General features: G+C 44.8%; 1 protein-coding gene across 1 annotated transcript in view; it reads left to right on the forward strand.

Moving 5' to 3' along the window:
* The window catches only part of ANKH (ANKH inorganic pyrophosphate transport regulator), a 120,670-nt gene that overhangs the window by 93,388 nt on the left and 7,018 nt on the right, over window positions 1-20,264 (forward strand). Inside the window, exons 3-8 of the mRNA XM_056854604.1 lie at window positions 626-744; window positions 1,487-1,570; window positions 3,293-3,463; window positions 5,607-5,741; window positions 8,444-8,536; window positions 10,401-10,496. Coding sequence (XP_056710582.1) covers window positions 626-744; window positions 1,487-1,570; window positions 3,293-3,463; window positions 5,607-5,741; window positions 8,444-8,536; window positions 10,401-10,496 — 698 coding nt within the window. The remainder of the gene's footprint in view (window positions 1-625; window positions 745-1,486; window positions 1,571-3,292; window positions 3,464-5,606; window positions 5,742-8,443; window positions 8,537-10,400; window positions 10,497-20,264) is intronic.

Below are 20,264 nucleotides of genomic sequence, written 5' to 3' on the forward strand. Positions count from 1 at the left end.
ATGTTTAGGAATATCTGGGGCTGGTATTTTACAGTGCCAAACTTGAGGGTTTTTTTTTTTTTTTTTTTGCTTTTTTGCTTTTTTGCAGGTTTTTCAGGCAACAGGAGGGAGGGAGGCAGCTCTCACGGGCAAAACAGACTGCATGTTAGGGGGAGCTTGCCAGGTTGGTTCCACTGGGATTCCCTCTTTTAATGTTGGTTCTGTTGGGCTTCTTGGTTCTGTTTGCAATAGGAGGCTTTTGGCCAGAGTTTGCTTGCTCTTGTGTGTTTACCTTGGAGAAAGCGTGGGTTTTTTTCCCCATAGGAAACAATGGGGGATGGCTGTGGCACTAAATTAATTTGGTTAAATAATGGTTATTTTTATTGTTCTGGTTACAATTTGATGTCATTTAATGTAAATGATATTAGATGTGTAAAATTATTGTTAAGCTGGCTTGCTTGTAAATTATTTTCTTAAAAAAAAAAAAACATTCCAAAGGTACTGGTATTATTTGTGCCTGTTCTATCTGGAAGCATCCCAAGCTTTAGGAGATATGTGTGTGTGTGTTAAATAAACACTTGATTTAAAACAACAACAACAACAACAACAACAACAATATAATAATGAAACACTATTATTTCTACAGCATACAGTGAATTGGGATACTACATTATCAATAAGTTGCACCATGTGGATGAATCGGTGGGAAGCAAAACACGCAAGGCCTTCCTTTATCTTGCTGCCTTCCCTTTCATGGACGCCATGGTGAGTCTGCAGCATGGGTACATTTACTGTGGTCCTTGTCCTTGTGCACATTTGTATGAAGTCACAGAATGTCATTTGTCTACCCAAGGGCTTGGCATGTAGCATTTGGAACCCACAGAGAGCCGGTGGGGTGTAGTGGTTAGGAGCGGTGGACCTTGAGCTCTCTCAGCCTCACCTACCTCACAAAGTGTTGTGGGGAGAGGAAGGGAAGGAGATTGTAAGTCACTTTGGTTCTCCTTAAAATGTTGAGAAAATCGGCTGAGGCTCAGTGGTAGAGCGTTTGCTTGGCATGCAGAAGGTCCCAGGTTAAAGGGACTAAACAAGTAGGTGATGTGAATAGACCTCCACCTGAGACCCTGCCCGTCTGAGTAGACAATACTGCCCTGGATGGACCAAGGGTCTGATTCAGTATAAGGCAGCTTCATTGGTGCAGCATTTGATGGGGGTAGGCAAGAGATAGGTCATGGCTCAGTAATAGAGCATCTGCTTTTGTATAAAGGAGGTCCCCAGTTCAATCCCCACCATCTCCAGTTGAAAGGATTAATGCGAAATACCTCTGTCTGAGACTCTACAGAGCTGCTCCCCATCAGGAGTAAACATTATTGGCCTTGGTAGCTTCATGGGTGCAGGGCATGCAGTTCATACAGCCCTGAAGCCATTCCACTGTTCTCTGTGGCAATCTGAGGTTAAAAAGCATCCATTTTGGTCATTCTCACTGATGTCATTGTTCTGTCCTGTTCAGGCTTGGACCCATGCAGGCATTCTTCTGAAACACAAATACAGTTTCCTGGTGGGCTGTGCCTCCATCTCAGATGTCATTGCTCAGGTAAGGAGTCAATCCAGTATTTCTACTGCAGGTTAGGCCTACACCCTACTTGTACTTGGAACATGCTGTGTTTGCAAAACTTAGATTTAGAAAGCCAGTGTGGTGTAGTGGTTCAGAGTGGTGGACTCTAATCTGGAGAACTGGGTTCGAGTCCCCACTCCTCCACATGAGCAGCAGACTCTAGTCTGGTGAACCAGGTTGGTTTCCAGGCTACAGATGAAGCCAGCTGGGTGACCTTGGGCTAGTCACAGTTCTCTCTGAGCTCTCTCAGCCCCACCTACCTCACAAGGTGTCTGTTGTGGGGGGAAGGGAAGGGGATTGTAAGCCGGTTTGATTCTCCTTAAAAGGTACAGAAAGTCAGCATATAAAAACCATCTCTTCTTCTTCTAACTGGGAGAGAAGGCGGTGTGGTATAGCCTGATATCAGATCTTGGAAGCCAAGCAGGATTAGTGCTTGGAAGGGAGACCACCATGGAAGGCTCTACAGAAGAAGGCAAATGGCAAATCATCTCTGCCTTGAAAGCCCCTTCCTGGGGTTGCCATAAATTGGCTTTAGTTTGACGGCACTTTACACGCACACACATCTTGTCTATAATTGAGTGTGAATTTATGCTGGGCCAACATCAGCTCTTAGAAATTGTCACTAAATAAATATTATGTTATAGATTTTCAATAGTGGAATCCTAAGCAGAGTTATACCGTTCTAACCCCATTGACTTCAGTGGACTCAGAAGGGTGAAACTCTCCTTAAAATTACACTGAAAGTTTACTGGCGGCATCACACTGTTGATTATGTGCTGCTAAATGTTCGCTGTAGAGCTGCAGATCCCTTCGACAGCAGACAGGATGGTCACTTGCCTCTCGGTAGTGCATGGAAACAGGGAAGCAAACAATGAACAGGGTGCATGCTCTGGAGGAGGGGGGATTTCTAACCAGTTATACAGAAAAAAACATTAGTTTATAAAATATTGGTAAATATAACAATAAATTAATACATAATAAACTAATAAGTATTAGTTTTAAAACAGAGGAAGAAGAGAATGGTCTGACAAGCATGGAATATGTTGATTGCCTTATGGAGAGCCAGTGTGGTATAGTGGTTAAGAGCGGTGATTTGGAGCAGTGGACTCTGAACTGGAGAACTGGGTTCGATTTCCCACTCCTCCACATGAGTGGCAGAGGCTAATCTGGTGAACTGGATTTGTTTCCCCACTCCTACACATGAAGCCAGCTGGGTGGCCCTGGGCTAGTCACAGTTCTCTTAGAGCTCTCTCAGCCCCAACTACCTCCCAGGGTGTCTGGTGTGGAGAGGGGAGGGGAAGGTGATTGTAAGCTGGTTTGATTCTTCCTTAAGTGGTAGAGAAAGTCAGCATATAAAAACCAATTCTTCTTCGAGCCAAGGAATGTTGAGGACAATTAAGCATCAATGGAAAGGGGGAAGGGAAGAAGAGGAGAGACAGGGAGATTGGTCTGCTCGAGCCATAGCATGTGGATCAGACAGCCTGACGTTTGTGACTGTCTGCCTTCTCCTGTGAAAGCTGCAGGTTGGACCAAAAGAGCCAATGGTCTGATCTTAATTACTTAGCAGCCAGCACCTCTGAATAGCAACGAAAGTATACGTTATGTTCTGAATCACCATCGGAAGTGTGCGTTCCGTTCTGTGTGACCTGGTTGTGTCCTCTGTGGTTTAAGTTTTCTTCTTTCTCCCTTTCCTTTTTGCAGGTTGTTTTCGTAGCCATATTGCTGCACAGCCACCTGGAGTGCAGAGAGCCCCTCCTGATCCCCATCCTGTCCCTGTACATGGGGGCGCTCGTCCGATGTACCACCTTATGCCTGGGTTACTACAGAAACATTCATGATATGATTCCTGACAGTTGTGGGGCAGAGATGGGGGTATGTCTGGATGCATTCATGGATCTAACTGTATGATTGCCTCAAATAAGTCATCCTTGCAAACAGACCCACAGAATTACTAATCATTAAAAAAAAAAAAGAATTACAATCTTCCAAGTTTCAATAGCTTTCCTACCTGGTCACCAAGAAAAAAACACTTCCCCCCATCTAAAACTTTTACTAAACAATTCTCACTCAGAGAGAAGAGAACATAAATAAAATAATCAAAACTCAAAAGATATGATTCTTAGGAAGCTCTCCTTTCTTAAACAATAACAATATTTAATTTTAAAATTGAAAAAGACAAAATAGTTACAGATACAACAATATCAACTTTCTCTTAATGTATAAAATCATAACAGAGGCACAATTAAACACTATATCTGCCAATAATACATCCCACCATCTTTAATCCATATCTTATCCATCAAAGTTTCCAATCATAACAGTGAGGAAAGGACATGTGATTCTCTTTTATCTTGGAGCATATTATTCCAGCACACGACAAATAGTGCCCACTTCATGAAAAAATTATTACTACCAGGGTTCAGTTTTGTTCTACTATAGTATGTCAATTTTGTCTTTAACATGAAAGCCCCTGTTCACTTTATACCAGTCAATTCATGATGGTGGATTTGTTTTATATATATAGATCTATATCTATCTATCTATCTATCTATCTATCTATCTATCTATCTATCTATCTATCTATCTATCTATCTATCTATCTATCGAACAGAAAACAAACAAAACAGAACAATAATTATTTTCCTGCTTGCAGAAGTGCAAATATGAGCTATAATTATCAAACCCAAAATAAGTTGTAAGTCCTTGTCTAAGATAATATTTTTAAGATAACTCAAAAGAAGTACCTTAGATGGAAATGGTAAATTATACTCTTACTTATGTGTTATTGCAGCAAGAAAAGTACTCTTTTTACCACAGACGACTGGGTAAGATACTGCTTACAGGCCTGCAATGGATTGATATTACTAAATTTGTAAATAATCCAGTCATTTTTTTTAAAGAAGTGGAATAACATTACAATCCTGTACCCATTATTTGGCAGTAAGACCCACTGATTTCAGCAGAATTTATTTTTCTTACCTTCTTTGTGTATTTTAGTGGTTTGTTGCATAGTAACTGTTAGGATGGCCAAATAAATGACTTTGTCAGGCCCGTTCAATCCTAGCTTCATTCCTGCTCACTTTTGTAAGAAGAGAAGCCAGTATGGTGTGGTGGTTAGAGTGTCAGACTGGGATCTGGAGGACACAGGTTCAAATCCCTGCTCTGCCATGGAAGCTCGATGGGTGACTTTGGGCCAGGCACTCTTTCTCAGCCTAACCTACTTCATAGGGTTGTTGTGAGGATAAAATGGAGAAGGGGAGAATGTTGTAATCCACTTTGGGTCCCCATCGGAGAGAAAAATGGGATATAAAATGAAGTAAATGAATATAACTATGGCATTTTTTTCCTGAGTTGCAGCAGAATTGCACCTGACAGATTGTTTCCCCAGTTTCTGTCTCTGCTGATCGTAACCCATTTGAAGAAGTGTGTAATGCTCAGCTCCAAGCACAGGAAATTAGTATATACGTAGTACTGCAGAAATAGTGATGAGGCATAGAAAATTTCTCACTTGCAGTTTCTGACTTGCAGAGAAGTATGTCAGAATACCCAGTTCTATAAATATCTTGTAGCACTATTATATTAGGTGCTATTATCTTAGGTGCTTTGAAGCACAGGCAGGACAAATGCTGCTGCAGTCGTCTTGTTTGTGGCACCTGGTTTGAGGCATCTGGTTGGCTGCTGGGTGCACAGACTGCTGGACTTGGTGGTCCTTGGTCTGATCCAGCAGGGTTTTCCTTATGTTCTATGTTCACTATAAATTCATAGTTGCTAATAATACCTTCAGTAGGCAACTAGAACCTTAGTCTCATGAGATAAATGCTCAATGCAAGAATTATGCAAAAATTGTCATACTGTTAAGAATCTGTTGCTTTTTTTGCCATTGGTTTGTGTTTGGGTTTTTTTTTTTCTTGCTCAATACTGTATTTAGGTAAGAAAAACCTGTAGCTATTTTTTGGTGGGAGGGTTGGCTCTGCTATTGTGATTCACAAGACTTTTTCTCCATTCTGCCATTCAGGGAGACGCTACGATAAGAAAGATGTTGACCTTCTGGTGGCCGTTGGCATTAATTTTGGCCACTCAGAGAATTAGCCGGCCTATCGTCAACCTCTTTGTGTCTCGGGATCTGGGAGGCAGTTCAGCAGCCACAGAGGTACGAGTCTCTTTGGGATGGCCTGCGGGTGTGGAAAAGCCAGGCACCCAAACTTGCACACGACAACCGCTTGTATCCCCTCTCCCTTCTTCAGAAAGGTTGTGCTGAAGATCTCAGGTTTCCCCAGGGAATAAAAAAGCTGCAGAATTGTGCATGAAACTGTCTCACAACCTGAGCTTCACTCATGGTTGCTCCTTTCCATGTAGTCATGCTGTTCATGCTTGTACCCCTGCAGATTTAGAACACACCACACTGGAACAGTTCCAAGACCTCAGTGTGTGTGTGTGTGTGTGTGTGTGTGTGTGTGTGTGTGTGTGTGTGTGTGTGTGTGTGTGAAAAAGACTGCAATTTCTGCATTATTTCCCACATGCTTTTTCCAACCTATTTTTGTAGTTCCTACAGACTAGACACTTTTATCCCCACCAAAATGAAAGCTAAGATTCTCAGAATGTTTCCTCCAATACCAAAGCTTACACAATTACAGAATCCCTGAACAATAAATTCTAGTATCGATTTGATGGTTTCTGGGTTTTATGCATTGTTCTTTCTTGTCCTTGACTGCATCATAGAACTCTGTTATGTAAATGAATCTCTGAGTTCATGCATCTGGAAATACTTAATTGCACAGTTTTCTCTTTCCACCCATAACATTTTGTGTAATTAATATTTAAGTACACCACTTTAATACGGCTTGGGTTGCTAAGTGCAAAGAATGCATTCACTTGAACGTGAATGCCTCTTATATTATCTGCTGATAACTGGCTTCATTAGTGCCCCATTGTTCACTTGTTCTTTCTGCTTCCATTTCTGAAAGCCTAATGGCTGAAAGAGAAAGCACTGGCAGAGCCGACAATTGGGAAATCCAGGCAGCCGAGGGTACTGCTGATTTCTGCCCATGGTGCTGCCCGTATCCCTTGACATTGGCAGGAGAGAAGAAAAGGATTGCTATGAAAAGTAACTAGCTTGCACGCTGGACTTGATTCCTGGATTTTCTTTTGGGGAGGTTTACGCTGCAATCCTAAACAGAACCACACCCATCTACATCCATGGGCGCATAAAAGTGAAACTTTGGCTAGGACTGCACTGTTACTCTGCAGTCCTCTGCACCCTTACCTGGGAGTAAGTCCTGTTGAGCACAGAAAAGGTACTTCTGAGTAGACCTGCTTAAGATTGCTCCATTACTGATCTTGTGCCAATCATGATTAGACGTTCATGAGCATGCACTGGGTTCTGTCTTTTCTCCTTCCAGCATGGTGTAGTGGTTAAAAGCAGTGGTTTGGAGCAGTGGACTCTAACCGGGTTTGATTCCCCACTCCTCCATATGAGTGGCGGATGCTAATCTCGTGAACCGGGTTGGTTTCCTACACATGAAGCCAGCTGGGTGACCTTGGGCCGGTCACAGTTCTCTCCGAACTCTCTCAATCTCACCTACCTCACAAGGGGTCTGTTGTGGGGAGAGAAAGGGAAGGAGATTGTAAGCCGGTTCGATTCTTCCTTAAATGGTAGAGAAAGTCGGCATATAAAAACCAACTCTTCTTCTTCTACCTGCTCGGGTGCCAATTCACCCCTTTCCCTTTTTGGAGCTAGCCATGGCTCAGCGTTACATCTGCATCAGTGTTAACGCTAAGCTTGGTAATCTTGAACCAGGGTTGCCAAACCTGCTCCTGACCTTGTGGAAAACAGCAGTTTGAATCTAGACATATTTAGCATTAACATCAGTGCAGCGAGAGAGAGAGAGAATAACAGTATCTAAATAAAGTATTTTTCCATTCTAGTATGAGGACCTAAATAAAATGCTAAGATCGACTACATCCTATTTTTTAAAAATACTCATTATACACAAGCATTTCATCATTTGAAACAAAAACTTTTCACAGTTGTGTAATCACTTGCCTTAATAACGGCAATCCTTTTTCCTATAATTTTTAATGAAAATGTAACAATAAACAAGAAAGGAGATGAGAGAGAGAATGAATGAGTGAGTGACTAAACAGTATGAGGTAACTTACTCTTTAAGTGCTCGTGTGGTTTGTTTGTTTTTTACCAAGCCTGAGATCATGTAGTGAAACACATTTGACAACTAGCTTTGGAAGACAGAAGTGAAGGTCTGTACAAAATGGTTTTTGAAACAGCATAAGTGCACCCCTTCTGAAGAAACAGGCTGGCTGGGTAGCCTGGGCCATTTTGACTGTCACACCTAAGGGCCTGCCTGTACCTGAATCAGGCCAGACCAGAGTAAACCAGAGCAAGTAATTTAGGGTACATTTTGGATTAGTTGTGGAAGTATCCGCTCTTTGCTGTTTGATTGTCTTGGCTAAAGCTGTCTCCCTGGCTTTCAGACTGGCAGCCTTTTTTATGCCTTTTAGTTGAGGATACGGTGCTTATCGCTCCATTGTGGATGGAGCAGCGGTGTCTTTCAGCAGCCGCCTAAACTCAGAAAGCAGGAAGGCTCATGAGAGGAGTGGGAAAGCCGGTAAATGAAACCAAATGGCCAAGAAGGTGGACTGGGCAGATGTGCTGTAGGAAAGAACCAAACTTGCAAATCCTGGCTTTATTTTGCTCCAGTTGTGACTTACTAAGCCACATCGAATGCTGCTGGGGGTAACTCTGATAGGGTTGTCTGAATTTTGGTTGATCATCAAGTCTTGTGAGCTTCTCTTGACGGCGCAACCTGTCATTTTCTCTTTCTTCCTCTTCCTTAGGCAGTGGCAATTCTGACGGCTACATACCCAGTGGGACACATGCCATACGGCTGGTTGACAGAGATCCGAGCTGTTTATCCTGCCTTTGACAAGGTGAGCTCATTTTTTCTTGTCAGGAGAGCAGCCCCTTCACTTCTCTTTCAAACACCTCCCTGCCAAGTGTGCTCTCCAACAAACCTGGGGATTTATTAACAGGTTGCAAAAAAAGCGGAGGGTTTTGATGTGAATATTTGTGGCAGCCAGTGTAAAGGATGGGATGGCCTTTCCATCTCTTGGTGATGCTGAACTTCTGTTGTGGGAACGAGAAGGCCGTGCCCAGTGCATTACTTGTGTTGGCTGCAGGAAGGGTGGGCTTGATTCAGACAGGCAGTCTAAGTAGCCATCCGAGGTGGCCCTGAGCAAGGGAGGGCGACCTTCCTGAAGCAGCACGCCTGATACTGAAGGCTCCATGTGCAAATTGAGAACACTCCCCCCACACACACATCCTTCAGGATGCCATAGAGTGTTCTAGGGCACACTGAGCAGTTATGGCATGGCTAGCTCCCCTGTTCAAATTCATCTTGCTTGTGGGCTTCCTAGAGACACCTGGTTGGCCGCTGTGTGAACAGACTGCTGGACTTGATGGGCCTGGGTCCGATCCAGCAGGACCTTTCTTAGGTTCTTATAGGAAGTGTGGGTTTTGATGTTTACACAGCCTGTGTGGCATCTCTGTGCAGGACAGAACATTGGGCACTTAACTTGTGTACAAATCATTAGAGTGCATAAGAACCAGGTGTTCAGAGGTTTGGTTTCTCTAGGCAGCTTCCTGTGCTAATTGGAGAGGTAATGAGCCAGGAGCTGCCGACACGAATCCTGTGAGCTGTGCCAGTCTATATTCCTGGGAGCGAGGCAGAAATGCAGACGCTTCTCATGTGTTCAACGCCCCCAGTAGCATTTTATTGCCTTAAATCCCTGGGTTCGCTTGTTTAAACTCTCATTAAGGGGCAGAGAGTGCTCACACTGGCCAAACGGAGCAGGTTTAATGAACTCAGAGCCAACATGTACAGCAGCTGTTGACATGGAAAAAACGTTCTGTCCCTTGTGGGGGTCCCTCTCCACAAGCTGCACCCAGTTGGTTATAACCAACCTAGCCACAAATTCACTGGCTCTGAATTATCACCTGTGGGACTGCAAGGATCCATGCACACAACACCATAGCTGAACATACAAACCACACACATTTATCGTTGCTGAAATGTGGTCCATGGCAGATGGGGTATTCCAAGTGTATAGGATGCCTTCCAGTTCGCTTCCCAGTAATGGGAAAACTCTGGTAGGACATGTTGGGGTCAGTATCTGCATGAAGCAAAACTCCAGCCATCCCCCACTTAGCTCCTCTATGCTGCAAACTCAGTAGCATTCAGCAGCCAAATCAATGTGCACACAATGCATAGTTAAATTGTGGAGCTCCCTGCCCCAGGATGCGTTGATGGCCGCCAACTTGGAAGGATTTAAGAGGGGAGTGGACATGTTCATGGAGGAGAGGGCTATCCATGCCTACTAGTCACAATGAATACTGGTCATGGTGCATCTCTATTCTCTCTAGTATCAGAGGAGCATGCCTATTCTATGAGGTGCTGTGGAAGGCAGGCAGGAGAATGCTGCTGCAGTCGTCTTGCTTGTGGGCTTCCTGGAGGCACCTGGTTGGCCACTGTGTGAACAGACTGCTGGACTTGATGGCCCTGGGTCTGATCCAGCATGGCCTTTCTTATGTTCTTATGTTCTTAATGTTTGTGTAAGCAAAAGTACTTGTACTGCCTCATCGGGGCAAATCCATGCATGCCACAGTAGCTCTGCTCCTTTCAACAATTGCAGTAGCTTTTCATGCCTTTTAGCTGCTGTAGACTCTCACAGGTGCTCTTCTAGATGTTGATGCCTGTTATTTCTTTTCTCTCCTCCCCTCCATCTCTCACCCTAGAATAACCCCAGCAATAAAATGGTGACTACCAGCAGCACCGTCACAGCAACGCATATCAAAAAGTTCACTTTCGTCTGCATGGCCCTGTCCTTAACGGTAAGGAATCCATTGTTGCAGCACTAATCAAAGGAAAGGCTTGACTTTGCCATAGGAACATCGAACTTTGTATTCGTCTTCACATGGTATCAGAACAGGGAAGAACAACAAAATGCTTATTTCCATTTCCATGCATGTGTGCTGCCGTTTGTATGAGAGAGAGCATGTATTGTTCTGAGTTGTTTTCTGTTGCCCCAGAAGGTCAGACCAGAACCAACAGGTTGAAATTAAGTCAAAAGAGTTTCCAGCTAAACATTAGGAAGAACTTTCTTACAGTTAGAGTGAAACAGGCTTCCTCGGGAGGGGGTGGGCTCTTCACTGGAGGTTTTTAAGCAGAGGCTAGATGGCCATCTGTCAGCAGTGTTGATTCTGTGAACTTAGGCAGATCATGAGAGGGAGGGCAGGAATGTGTGCATCAGTGTTTGGCTGTCGTGGCCCTTTCTTGCATGCCCAGGGTAATGCCAATCACCACTTGGGGTCAGGAAGCAATTTTCCTCCAGGCCAGATTGGCCAGGGATCTTGGAGGAGTTTTGGTGGGTTTTTTTTTTTTTTGCCATCTTCTGGGCGTGGAGTAGGGGTCACTGGGGATGTGGGGGGGAGGTAGTTGTGAATTTCCTGTATTGTGCAGGGGGTTGGACTAGATGACCCTTGTGGTCCCTTCCAGCTCTATGATTCTATGATGCGGTGTTGTATAGTTGACTAACAGTGCAACCCTAAGCAAAGTTATGCCCTTCTGCATCCATTGAACTTAGGATGGTACTGTAAGGGTGTAAACAGTGAGCCAGAAAGTCTCGAGTTGAGCATTACAAGTTGGGTTCAGGGTTTGCCTGACCCAAGTCTGTTGCTTTTACAGTCAGGCGTGACATCGGAGAACTGCCACTCCCAAGTGCCTTGGGACCCCATTCAGCTAAGGAGCGTTGGAGCTGGAGAAGGAGAGGCTTTAGCCTTCCCTCCCATACTGTTTCCCCCAGCCAAAATGGCCTTCCCTCCCACTTGCATAATCTGTGCGAGCACTCCAAAAAAATGCTATCCTCGATGTATGCAAGTCCTGAGGCCTGCTTCCTGCTCAATCGGTAATAAGTCAGCTGGTTGAAGGCAGCGGTTGTTAATGTAAACAGTCCCATCGGCAGCATCTGCATATCCGTCCCTTGCTCTTCCAGTGCTAGAAGTGATGGGTGCTTGCATAAGGGCTTGCAACAGCACTGAATCACTGGAGGCCGTCTGTTTACCCTGCCTCTTTCAGCCGTTACTCGTCTCCCTGTTTGTTCTTGCTCATGGGGGAGTCACGTGGCAGAGGTCTGAGAGGTGAGGCATGCTTCTGTGCTTTTACATGGAGTTTCACACACACCACCTGGAAGAAGCCAGCACAGATAGAAATGGCAGCAGTTTGAGATTCTCAAGAATATAAGGAGAGCCCTGCTGGATCAGACCCAGGCCCATCAAGTCCAGCAGTCTGTCCACACTGGCCAAACAGGTGCCTCTGAGAAACCCACAAGCAAGATGACTGCAGCAGCATTCTCCTGCCTGTGTTTCACAGCACCTAATATAATAGGCATGCTCCTCTGATCCTGGAGATTAGGTATGCACCATTAATAGTATTCATAAGAACATAAGAAAAGCCCTGCTGGATCAGACCAAGGCCCATCAAGTCCAGCATTGAGTTCACCCAATGGCCAACTCACTAGAAAGTGCACAAACACGATGACTGCAGCAGCATTATCCTGCCTGAGCTCCGCTGCACCTAATAGAATAGGCATCCTCATAAGAACATAAGAAAGGCCCTGCTGGATCAGACCCAGGCCCATCAAGTCCAGCTGTCTGTTCACACAGTGGCCAACCAGGTGCCTCCAGGAAGCCCACAAACAAGACGACTGCAGCAGTATTATCCTGCCCACGTTCCACAGCACCCAATACAATAGGCCTGCTCCTCTGAATTTGGAGAGAATAGGTATGCATCATGACTAGTAGCCATTTTGACTAGTAGCCATGGATAGCCCTGTCCTCCATGAAAATGTCCAATCCCCTCTTAAAGCCTTCCAAGTTGGCTGCCATCCCCACATCCTGTTGCAGGGAGTTCCACAGTACCTTGGGCTCTTGTCATTTTTTAAGCCCAGAAGTGGCATCACTCGGTTTTTCTCCATCCCGCAAATTCTTTTTCTGGCACTTGGCTGGGATGTGAGGAAAACTGCCAGAGTTTTTGTCAGTTTCACACATGTTGAAGAGAGGACTCGTGAACCCAGAAGAAAGGCAGGACAGCTCATTAAAGCCAAACCAAATTTGAGAAGTTAGCCAAGCAGAGAAAGACAGTGGTGAGGAAAAGAGTTCAACTGATACCTTTAAAGCAAATTTTCATTTTTTTTTAATAAATATTTTTATTGGTTTTTAATAGAAAATGGGATGCAGAAGGAAAAAGGGGCAGGGGAATAAAATTAAAAGAAAAGAAAAGATATATATATAGAAAGAGAGATAAATACGTGTATTAATGTTATACAACGTTGGCATATCTAATTAGATATGCCAAATTTTCATTTTTGAACTGCTATGGAATCGTCACAATGAATGCGCGCTAAATAGCCTTGAACAGCAGAGAACACACAAATCAAATCAAACAGAGGATCCACTTTAAGTCCTGTTTGATGGGACAGATTGAAATGCCCGCTCAACTCTCTTGTTTGGGCAAATGGGGCTCGAAAGTCCGTAACTGGATTTTGCCTTGAGTTCGTAACACATCCTTTCAGCTTCAGAAATGTGGTTGTTTTGTGTCTAACGCTGGCTTGTTTGTTCTTCATGGAACTATGGGTTTGGGGTTGTTGTTTTTTTTGAGGGAGAAGCTAGAAGAAACTGGATGATGATACCTTGTGGCGCATCTATAGAAAAGAAGGGCTGTGACTCAGTGGTACAGTATCTGCTTTGCACGGACAAGGTCGTCTTCGGTGCAGTCACCGGCCTCTCTGATTTGAACGATCTCACGTCTCAGGTGCTTTCTCTGCCTGGGAATGTGGAGAGCCACCACCAGGCAGAGCAGACAGAACTGAGCGCAGAGGACCTACAGTCAGTCTTAAGCAGGTTCATACATAGTGTGAGGGCTGTCATCCCCAAACAGCAGCTTTGGCCCTTGCTTATGATGGCACAGGTAATGGACCGCCGTCACTATTTTGTACTTTTTGGGGTGTTTGAATACTGACTTTAAACACGACTTGATTAAACAAGTTGCGCGTTGCGGCCTTACCCAGGCTGGCTCCGAAGGAGAAGGGTGTGTGTCCTCAAGGCAGGGGGCTGTGCTCGCCGCTCGTCTCGCGAGGCCCCGCTAGCCCTGTGGATTCCTGGCGATCGGGGCGCGGCGTGGGGGAGTGACGTCAGGCTGGCCGCCCGGCCCCCTCACTTCTCCCCGCACCTATTTAAGCGGCGGTCAGCCCTGCCAACGTCCTGTTTGCGTGCGGGACGGTGGCGAGAGTGTCTGAATGTCTCCTAATCACATGAGCTTCTGGATTTTGAATTTCTTTTGCTGCTTAGCTAACAAAACACCCTGAGGGCTTCACCTTTGGAGGGTGATGCTTCCCATCGACTCATTTCCCAATTGGGAATGCCTCTGCAAACACTCTTTTTGCTACCTTGTGAGAGACATGCCAGATGAGAGGAGGACATGTGGCGGAGTGTTTGGACCAATGCCATTTTCTGTGTTGAGAACACCCTACATTGGGGGAAGTGCGACTCTGGTCTTTTATGCATGGCTGTTTCCCTCACGCTCACCCCTCCAACGACTTCGGGTCTTTGTGTTGATTGTGCGTGCCGTTTCCCAGCATCAGAGCTCGCCTCGTTCTCCCCCCCCCCCGTCTTTCCTTGCGTTTTGTCTGCATTTTCAAATTTGAGATAAAACAGGTCTCTGAAAACGCAGGGTAATGCTGGGGGAAAAGAGGAAGACCCATCAAGAGATGGATTGACTCAATAAAGGAAGCCACAGCCTTCAGTTTGCAAGATCTGAGCAAGGCTGTCGAAGATAGGACATTTTGGAGGACTTTCATTCATAGGGTCGCCATGAGTCGGAAGCGACTTGACGGCACTTAACACACACACAATGCTGGGGGAGAGTGAGGTGACCTCTGACAGTCGGGAACAGCATGCATAATCAACACAGACCCAAAGTTGTCGGAGGGGTGACAGCGAGGGAAACAGCCCTGCATAAAATCTGTTTGTATCTGTTTGTAACATTTGTAGCTAATCTGTTTGTAACATTTGAATCTGTTTGTAACATTTGTAGCTAATCTGACTCCCCCTGTATGATGAATTCACTTCTCGTTAGCAGTACACTTTTAAAGATTTGTACCTGGAAGAAACAGTGACGAGAAGGGGTCACGCGCAGAGGGACCTGTGCAAACTGAGCACCTCCTGTATCAAGCTGTGGTTTTGGCTGTAGAAGAGCTTGCCTCATCAGCCGGAGGAACTGCAGAAGCAGAAGCTTCAGCAAAAGTCGGGGCATCACGTGCTCACATAGCAGGGCCTTTGGTTCAGGGCAGCTGAGATTTCTGTGCGGGCTCCAGGAGGTCAGTCATTTTGTGACTCAGACTCCCAGAGAGGTATAAATAGAAAGTAGCAGAACTGAGCGACGCAGGATCTATTGGACATCTTTGCGATGTTGTGATCAGCTCACTTCATTGATTTGTGTGCCGGCTCTGCCACTTTGGGTATATCTGGCATTGCCTGTTTTGTACGCTCCGTTCTTTCTTCCTTTTTTCCCCAAGAAGGTGCAAGGTGTACTTTTAAATCTGACAGTAGGTTAATTCAGACTTGGAAGATGGGAGGAATTTTAACGTTGCTGCCACATTATTATTTTTCGAATTAATTTATATTGTTTACTTTTCTAAACTAAACTAATATCCAACCTTGTATCTGTTGGAGGCCTGCCTGGAATGAGCCAAGAGAGGCACAGGTACAGCAATGCGCAATGTGCAGGTGTTACAATAGACAGCACACAGTTTGAGAGCAAGTGGTGCCAGGAAGAATAAGGAGGAGGAGGAGGAGGAGGAGGAGGAGGAGGTGGTGGTGGTGGTGGTGATGGTGGTGGTGGTAATAATGGAGAAAAACTCATCGGGCCCAAGGTGGAGTACCTGTGAGGGTTGTGACAAGACAAATATGCTCTAACAACGTTTGCTGTCAGCCTTGGCTGTTCTGGTTGGGAGTTCTCCTTTTTTGTGCAGAGTGCCTTTTCTCCAGAGTTCCCATCGACAGAGTCCCCGCTATGTGTGCTCTGAGTGCGCACACTGTGAGGACAGATAGACGGCTGCAGGCTGCTATAGATGAGCTGGGATTCACCGCAGAGAGTTGGAATCCTGTACTCCCTTGTAGCCAGATGGGAGATGAGGAGCGGTTGAAACACTTACGGCTGTTTAGCTTGGAAAGAAGGCGGTTAAGGGGAGACGTGATAGAGGCGTATAAAATTATGCATGGTACGGAGAGAGTGGACAGGGAGAAGCTTTTCTCCCTCTCTCATAATGCCAGAATGCGGGATCATCTGCTGAAGATGGAGAGTGAGAGATTCAAAACAGACAAGAGGAAGTATTTCTTCACACAGTGCATTGTTAAATTGTGGAACTCCCTGCCCCAGGATGTGGTGATGGTTGCCACATTGGAAAGCTTTAGGAGGGGAGTGGACATGTTAATGGAGGAGAGGGCTACCCATGGCTACTAGTCAAAATGGATACTAGTCATGATGCACACCTATTCTCTCCAGGATCAGAAGAGCATGCCTATTACATTAGGTGCTGTGGAAGACAGGCAGGATAATGCTGCTGCAGTCGTCTTGTTTGTGGGCTTCCTAGAGGCAGCTGGTTGGCCATTGTGTGAACAGACTGCTGGACTTGATGGGCCTGGGTCTGATCCAACAGGGCTCTTCTTATGTTCTTATGATTGGGGATGGGAATTACTTCTATTCTCTGCTTGTGTTGAGCGGGAGTGTTGTTATTTCTGTCACATCTTTTACTGGCGTCACTTTAGATTGGTTTCACTTAAGGGACCATGGATGAGAAAACTTAGCACCCTGACGCTGCCCGAGTGCTGGCCACCAGTATAGCCATGTTGGCACTGGAGTAACTGTCATGTGACATTATCATGCTGGCATCACAGTAGACAACTTAGTTGCCATGCTAAGCCTCTCCTACTGGCATAGCATGAGGATGCAGGCCACTGGGATCACTAGGGTTGCCAGCTCCAGGTTGGGAAATACCTGGAGGTTTTGGGGGTGGAGCCTGAGGAGGGTGGGGTTTGGGGAGGGGAGGGACTTCAATGCCATAGAGTGCAATTGCCAAAATGGCCATGTTCTCCAGGTGAACTGATCTCTATTGGCTGCTGATCAGTTGTAATAGCAGGAGATCTCCAGCTAGTACTTTGAGGTTGGCAACCTTATTAATAATATAGTCAGTAACATATTTTATGACTGTTGCCACGCTAGAGTCCAATGGCCAAAGCGGCCATTTTCTCCAGGTGAACTGATCTCTATCAGCTGGAGATCAGTTGTAATAGCGGGAGATCTCCATCCACCACCAGGAGGTTGGCAACCCTAAGAGAAGCATACACCGAGATGTTTTTGGGAGTCTGATGGCAAGGGACGGCTTGTTTTTCTTCAATAGCTGAAGTCCCCAAAAGTATCTTTCCAAGTGCCTGCTTGTGTTGTGTTTGCTGACTTCTCCCCACTCACAAACAGCTCTGCTTTTGCCAAAGCTAGGAAACAGTCTCCGCTGGGCTTGTCCTGTCCTTGCAGGGAAGAAGTGCAAACAAAATGCACAACAAAAATATCTGGAAACTCTTTTAAAGATGTGCAGTGCCTAATATTGGACCACATTCATCCTTTCTGTTTACTCCGTTTATAATAAATCTGTTCTTGGGAACAGTTGATAAGTGACTGTAATGAGGTTGAAATTCAGGCTGGTTAGCAAACAGTTTACTCATCAGATGTACATCTAAGGATGGCGAATGAAACACAAGCTAAATGGAGTTTGGCCTCATTTGAAGTGAAACCACCCTCCTTTCCCCCCTCCCAATTCAAGAACCAAAGCAAACCTCCGTTTGCTAAGACCTAGGGTTGCCAGGTCCCTTTTTGCCACCAGTGGGAGGTTTTTGGGGTGGAGCCTGAGGAGGGCGGGGTTTGGGGAGGGACTTCAATGTCATAGAGTCCAATTGCCCAAGTGGCCATTTTCTCCAAGTGGACAGATCTCTATCGACTGGAGAGCAGTTGTAATAGCAGGAGATGTCCAGCTAGTACCTGGAGATTTTGCAACTACTATGGCTCAAAATAAGAAATGATATTAGTTTGTGTGCATAATAGTGCAGATTAGATATATTGGTGAAAAATATATTAAATTATACCGCTGTAAAATGAAACTGACAATAAACTATTTCATTTGTATTAAACTCATACAAATAGTTTAACAAATAAATATAGGAGTATAGCCAATGTAATGCTTCTTACAATGGGTCAATAGGACAAATAAATGAGCATCTTGTTACAAACCTGTTATATAACATATAACAAAAAAAACGTGGTAAGCATGAACCAGGACACAAAAAGGGTAATATCATTTCTTATTTTGAGCCATAATAGTTGCAATTTCTAAATAAGCTTTTCCCTAAAGCAACTCTTTATATTTTTGCATAGTACCTGGAGATTGGCAACCCTACTAAGGCCACATGTAGATGTCACCACAAACTGGAGTTAGACTTCTTTCTTCAGTCACGGCATGTTGCACAAGGGGAGAGGGGAGGAAGGAGGGAGCCGGTATGTGCCCGTTGTGAGCAAACTCCAGCTTCCGTGTGATCTCTGAATATAGCCCTGAACTCTGCTTCAGACTTTCAACTCCGGCTATGGTGTAACCTCCAATTAACTGTGTGAACTGTTTCCAACATTTAATGTCATTTGTGTGGCTTCCTTGCTTCTTTTAGAGCAAACTTACACATGGTCTTTTTGAGCAGAGGCATGTTTTTCTGCATTACCCGGGTACACCTAAAGCAGAGTTAGCAGGGGGCCACTTCGATGGGAGTTGTGTTTGTACAAAGAAGAATTGCTGGTGTTTATATTCAGTGTGGGAACAAGAAAGTTATTGAAGTGTAACTTACCAAACATGTAGGCATAATTTACCATATAAATGTGTTCTGTGTCCCAGCTTCTGTGGCAAGACCTTAAAGTAACTGAGCTGTTGTTACTTCTAAACATAAAGATGTTCAGACCCCCTAATGAGCAAGAGAAATACATTGCATGACAAATCCAACACCCTGTTGCCTTTAGAGATGTAAGTGAATCTCCTGATATATAAAGGGAATTGACTTTCATAAGTACTTGTCTGTGCAAGCAAACATTAGTTAATTCTCCTCTGAATATACTGAGCTTTAAATCTGCACACTACTGCGCTGTTATAATTGTAGGTATTCGTCATCCCACAAATCCTGTCTCTCTCAAATGTTTTCTCTTCAACCATAAAATCTCTTTCTAGAATTAGAGCAATAAAAAGAGAGCTTAAAAAGCCTTTGAACTTATTTTAATTCTCCATATCCATATATATAAGATCACAGTGATTCCCAAAGCAGTTTTTAATTGGAAAATGGTGCGCTCAACTTCCATTAATCTGGATTCTCCGCAGCTTAGTCTTTGCTTTCAATAGCAAGGTCAGCTTTTAGGTCTCATATTATCAGTTCCTAGGAAGAAAAAGTGCATTAGCTCCAGTGGAACAGCTGGATAATTAAGGTCATAACGGAAAAGGAGAATGTTCACAGCGCTGCTCTAGGAGTGGTGGTGGTGAGAACTGGACAGCATGTATTGCTGTCCCTTGCAAGCATGGTATAGGAAAGCCAGTGAAATGTAGTGAGTAACTTGTTTGCCTGGGACCCTGGAGACTTAGGGTCACATTCCCATTCAACCATGGAGTATATGGCCAATGTCTCTCCCATTTATAGAGAGCTGTGTGCAAGTTGACCTGGTCTTGGGGGCTGACAAGAGTTGGTAGCTGTTCTGATGAGACAATTAATGTGCCAAAAATGCAGCAACCTGTTGTGAAAATGAAGGAGACTTTTAAGGGTCATCTGTATAAGCAAATAAATTGTGTCAAAGTCAGAGTTAGGCCTTTTATGCCTGGTCTGTTTCCACTGGATCTGCTGCTCTCTAACTGCACAGTATTTGCAGTCGAATTCTCAAAACATTATGCACAGGGGCTTTTTGCCATGAAGAAATTCCAGCAGTACCTTGTGATCAGTTATGCATCCCCAGTGAAAACGTGGAGCATTTGAACCAGTGGGGGAGTGGTCACTGATGTTGTTACGTGGCTTGCCACCCCCCTTTCTTTTGATTTTTTTTGTTCACGCATGTGCACTAGCGATAAATTGCGAGAACGCTACCAAAAAAAAAAAGGCCGGCAGACACGAGTCCCTCCCTCCTGAAAATGCTGCTTTATAATTGGCGGTAGTGTCTTTTTTTGAAAAACGTTACCAGCCCCACAGCTGGATTTTTTCATTTGAGCTGAACCGAGTAGCCATTTTACAGCCAAAGCAGAGAAGGACATGTATAAGGGGAGGCTGGCAAATCAGCTTGGCTCTGTTCCAAGGACTGAAACTGAACACTTGCTGTGAAACTGACCAAATCAGTAGCCTCATAGTATTCCAGCGTTCTCTTGCTAGTGCACACACAAACAAACAAGAAAGTTTTCATGCCTATAAGAGGATGCATAGAAGGGGGGAGTGGCAAATCAGACTGGCTCTGTTCTATCTGGCTGTTCCATCCAGTGGAGG

This window comes from Euleptes europaea, chromosome 8, assembly GCF_029931775.1.
Source record: "Euleptes europaea isolate rEulEur1 chromosome 8, rEulEur1.hap1, whole genome shotgun sequence".
NCBI lineage: Eukaryota > Metazoa > Chordata > Lepidosauria > Squamata > Sphaerodactylidae > Euleptes > Euleptes europaea.